This window comes from Coenobita brevimanus, chromosome 14 (genome assembly GCF_032717465.1).
Source record: "Coenobita brevimanus isolate Jiangsu-jjx chromosome 14, ASM3271746v2, whole genome shotgun sequence".
NCBI lineage: Eukaryota > Metazoa > Arthropoda > Malacostraca > Decapoda > Coenobitidae > Coenobita > Coenobita brevimanus.
Window position 1 is genome coordinate 31,397,082 of NC_136967.1, and position 4,236 is coordinate 31,401,317.

At 40.5% G+C, this 4,236-nt stretch overlaps 1 protein-coding gene across 1 annotated transcript; it reads left to right on the forward strand.

Moving 5' to 3' along the window:
* The first annotated feature begins 807 nt into the window (after positions 1-807).
* On the forward strand, positions 808-1,329 carry LOC145390337 (uncharacterized). The gene has a single exon (XM_080265296.1). The coding sequence runs from the start codon at positions 808-810 to the stop codon at positions 1,327-1,329; it is 522 nt and encodes a 173-aa protein (XP_080121422.1).
* The last annotated feature ends 2,907 nt before the right edge of the window (positions 1,330-4,236 follow it).

Genomic DNA, 4,236 nt, shown 5'->3' on the forward strand with positions numbered 1-4,236 from the left:
ATATATAAAAAAAAAAAGTGCACATTATGAAGGGTCGTATCCCTTAGGTATTACATCTCAAAACTGACACCTCATCAGAAGGAATATTGATAACCTTTTGACTTTCACCTATGAGTTTATACGAGAAAGTACAGTTCGCCGCACAAATGACGTTCCTCACCCTCCAGGTCAAATTGTATATTCGGCAACACCGCACCCAGATCCCTAACCCCACCTGGTAGTACTACCAACCTCCCCCGCCTTCCACTGACTCATAGTCCTATCTCGCGTGTATGAGATATAGGTTTCGTGAACCATCTACATCTGTTGCTAAACTTATATTTCCGTGTCTCATAAGTAAATTTTAAATTAAAAAAGGATCGAACTACGTTCTGTCGAGCTAAAAATACAATATGTATTCACTGTTCATAATACAAATCATGAATATGCTATGCATGAAGCATATTGCCGACAGTGCAGAGAGAGAGAGAGAATAGTAATTCACCAATTCACCTTAAGTTTACCAGACTGACGCTTCCATTTGGAGCGAGAAATACAAAGAAAAAAATAACATTATTAGGCCCTCGAAGCACATTCATACACTTTCAACCTAGTCTACAATAGTAGGACAGGTGACAGTGGTGATGAAGGTGGTAAGATAGGCTGTCACTCGAAGCATTGAAGCCTTAACAGGCTGTCACTCGAAGCATTGAAGCCTTAACAGGCTGTCACTCGAAGCATTGAAGCCTTTACAGGCTGTCACTCGAAGCACTGAAGCCTTAACACCTTAATTCGTGTAGCCGAGGTGTTGTATAGGTTCCCGGCATGATGTCTGGTCACACCTCAATTCGACATAGTGAGGTGATCATATCAGCAGTTCTGGTAATGGACCGAGCCCAGAGGAATGTAGCCCAGCGCGGGCAGATTATTGGTATGTGGGATGCTGGCTTTCGAGTCGCAGAAATAGCAGCGCTGATAGGTATATCTAAACCCACAGTTCGACGTTGGGTCAGGAGATGGCAGGAGTCTGGCAATCTCTTAAATCTACCAAGGTGTGGAGCCCCAAGAAAAACCACCCCAGATGACGAGCAGAGGATTTTAAATGAAGTTCGGAACAACCCACACACCAATGCATGTGCTCTTCGTGAAGCACTGAATTTGAATCTCTCAGCTGACACTATCCGAAGGCGTTTACATCAATCCGGAATTCACCACCATCCTCCTGCTATAAAACCAAAACTTAAGGAACGACATCGTGAAGCCAGGTTGCAGTTTGCTCGCCAACATGTCCATAATGATCTTACATACTCGGGAAGAGTCATCTTCAGCGATGAAAAAACGTTTTGTTAAACAACCCATGGGAAACTTCATTGTCGGAGAGCTGATGGAACAAGACGTGAAAGAAGGAATATCTATGAAATAGCAAGAAGTGGACATGTTAACCCAAATGTCTGGGGCTGGATACATTTGTATGGCATTGGCGAACTAGCAGAGATCCAAGACCGGTTCAGCGCAGAACAATACATCGAAATTCTTGAAGTGATGCTGCCTAGTGTTCGCCAGTATGCCTTGCCCTACACTGGGGAGATCATTTTTGTGGTTAGCCTGTATGTTGTAGTTGTGTGTGTTACATGTCAAACTCCAGTAGAATGTAATGAATTGTATTATCCTGGTTGGTTACCTGAGTATACAGATTTGTTTATAGACAAATATATAGATAGATAAACAGATGGATCACAGAGACCTACAAAGCATGATAGATACCCGTATATTAAACCATGTGCAAGTGCTCCTCCTTACTATGTCCTGCCTATGACCAACAGGTCCTGGTCCTGCCCGTATAATATCAGGTTGTTGGTAGTTATCTTATGGTGACTCGCATCATGAAACAAATTCATTGTAGGAGTTGCATAATGTGATTTTTAACAATAGCTATAAAAAAAACGAGTATTGTTGTGGTTATATTATGCGATGCATGCCCAATATGAAATTGCCAACTTGTGCAGTATTTACAATTGCAGGACAACTCACAAATTCATACAGCCGTATTGTGAAGCGATTGTTTCAAGAACAGCGTCACTTGCAGTTGCTGGACTGGCCTAGTAAAGGGTGTGACCTGAATCCCGTGGAGAATGTGTGGGGGACCACAGTAAATACTTGGACGCCCGGCCAGCAACGCACCGCCCAGCAACTACTGGACCACACAAGGCACGAATGGGATAATTTGGGAGGGAACCAAAATGTAATATATAATCATGTAGCGAATATGCGGCAAAGGTTACAGGGTGTCATAGATGTGTAGGTGTATTGGGAAATAATATCTTTTGTTACATTAGGAGCTATTAATTTATTTTGAGTTTTAGCACTGTCATAGTAAGACAGCATAACATCTGTTTACGTTTCTAAACATAAAAATATAATAGTTTACCTCTCTTAACGGCAGGGTATATTAATCTGTCAATAACTTGCAAGCAAATAAAAATAAAATACCAAATAGCGAATAAACAAAACCAGTGGATTCTTTGCCCTTTTAATTAATACCGTTGAATTAACCACCCGCACCCCACCAGAATACTGAGACCAGGACTGATGGCATTGCAGGTAAATGCAAAATACTCCTCCTTTCCTGCATTTCCATGGGTTCAAGGCTTGATGCCCGAATGGGATACAGATGTTGAATTTTCACAAGCGGCATTGCTTAGTCCTTGAAAGATATTATAATAGATTCCTCCTGTATATGAAACGTTGTGGAAATCTAAGATGCATTTCAATTGTTATGACACTGCACAACATTGGTCAACAAACACTGGCTTAGTGTTATACACTACCTATGCCAGTAACTCTCTCTCTGCACTGCCGGCAATATGCTTCATGCATAGCATATTCATGATTTGTATTATGAACAGTGAGTACATACTGTATTTTTAGCTCGACAATGTGGTTCAATCCTTTTTTAATTTAAAATTTACTTATGAGACACGGAAATAAAAGTTTAGCAACAGATGTTCACGAAACCTATATCTCATACACACGAGATAAGACTATGAGTCAGTGGAAGGCGGGGGAGGTTGGTAGTACTACCAGGTGGGGTGTGGAGGGGGTTGGGGATCTTGGTGCGGTGTTGCCGAATATACAATTTGACCTGGAGGGTGAGGAATGCCATTTGTGCGGCGAACATACATTATAGCAATACCGATATATAAAATTAATTACCATTTATAACATTATACCTCATCTTCGTAGACGTAAAGCGCATGACAGCTCAAAGAAATGAAGGTTGAAGGAATACTGATTGAACTGTACTGATGTCGTCTTTAGATTGTTTGGATATTTACTTTAGGAAGACAGTCGTTTGAGTGATGATGATAACCACTTTAGTGAGGCGAAAACGCTAAATATGGATGACAGCTACAAAAAGCGCAGGTTGAAGAAACACAACGAACTGCATTAATGTCGTCTGGAGATTGTTTGAATCTTTACCTTACGACGAAACCCGGATAATTGGGGGCGAAAACACTGAAAACGCAACTTCCACAAATGTACTCTGAATTAGCAGGGAAACACTCCCAGTTGTATCTAAATTTCAAAAATCATTCCTGAGGGTCAAAGAATTCCGTGACGGAAAAAAAAAAAATCAGTCACAAGGCTAAACGAGGCAATACTTTGGATGAAACCGCTTGACAGGGAAACAAGTCTGCCATTTGAGGGATTTAAGCCCTGTTCCCTGTCATTAGAGACGTGAAAACAGGTTGGAAATTGAGATAAAACGGATGTTACTTTTGTGCATCACAATGGATTTAAAGAAAATATGGAATATTTTCGCCGTATGCCGGTTCGTGTGATATACCAAGGTAAAACCACTCCGAAAGGCAATGAACAGTTTACAAGAAAATCGCTTTTATTATCATATATACATTATTAAAAAGTAAATACATATCCGAACTGAGGTATACAGTTTAAACAACAGATGGTTCCCTATATACGCAGATTTATTGTTCATGATGGGTCTAAAAAAATCAGGTAATATCGTCGACCTGAACTATTGTCTTATCTATCTTGAGATTATTTGGGTTTTTAATTTCCGATGAGTACATTGGCTTCTTTTTAGGCTTGACTTCCCGGATAAAAGGTAGTACCAAAGGTGAATTGGTTATGGCTGATACCATTGACTGTGGGGATAGTTCAAAACTATTTCACTGGAGTGATGGCTGTATGAACGTATTTTTGGCGAAATCGATAAATATGAAAGTTCCTGAA

Excerpts from the sequence above, each read along its gene's own strand:
- LOC145390337 (XM_080265296.1), top strand. The coding sequence starts at position 808 with ATGTCTGGTCACACCTCAATTCGACATAGTGAGGTGATCATATCAGCA.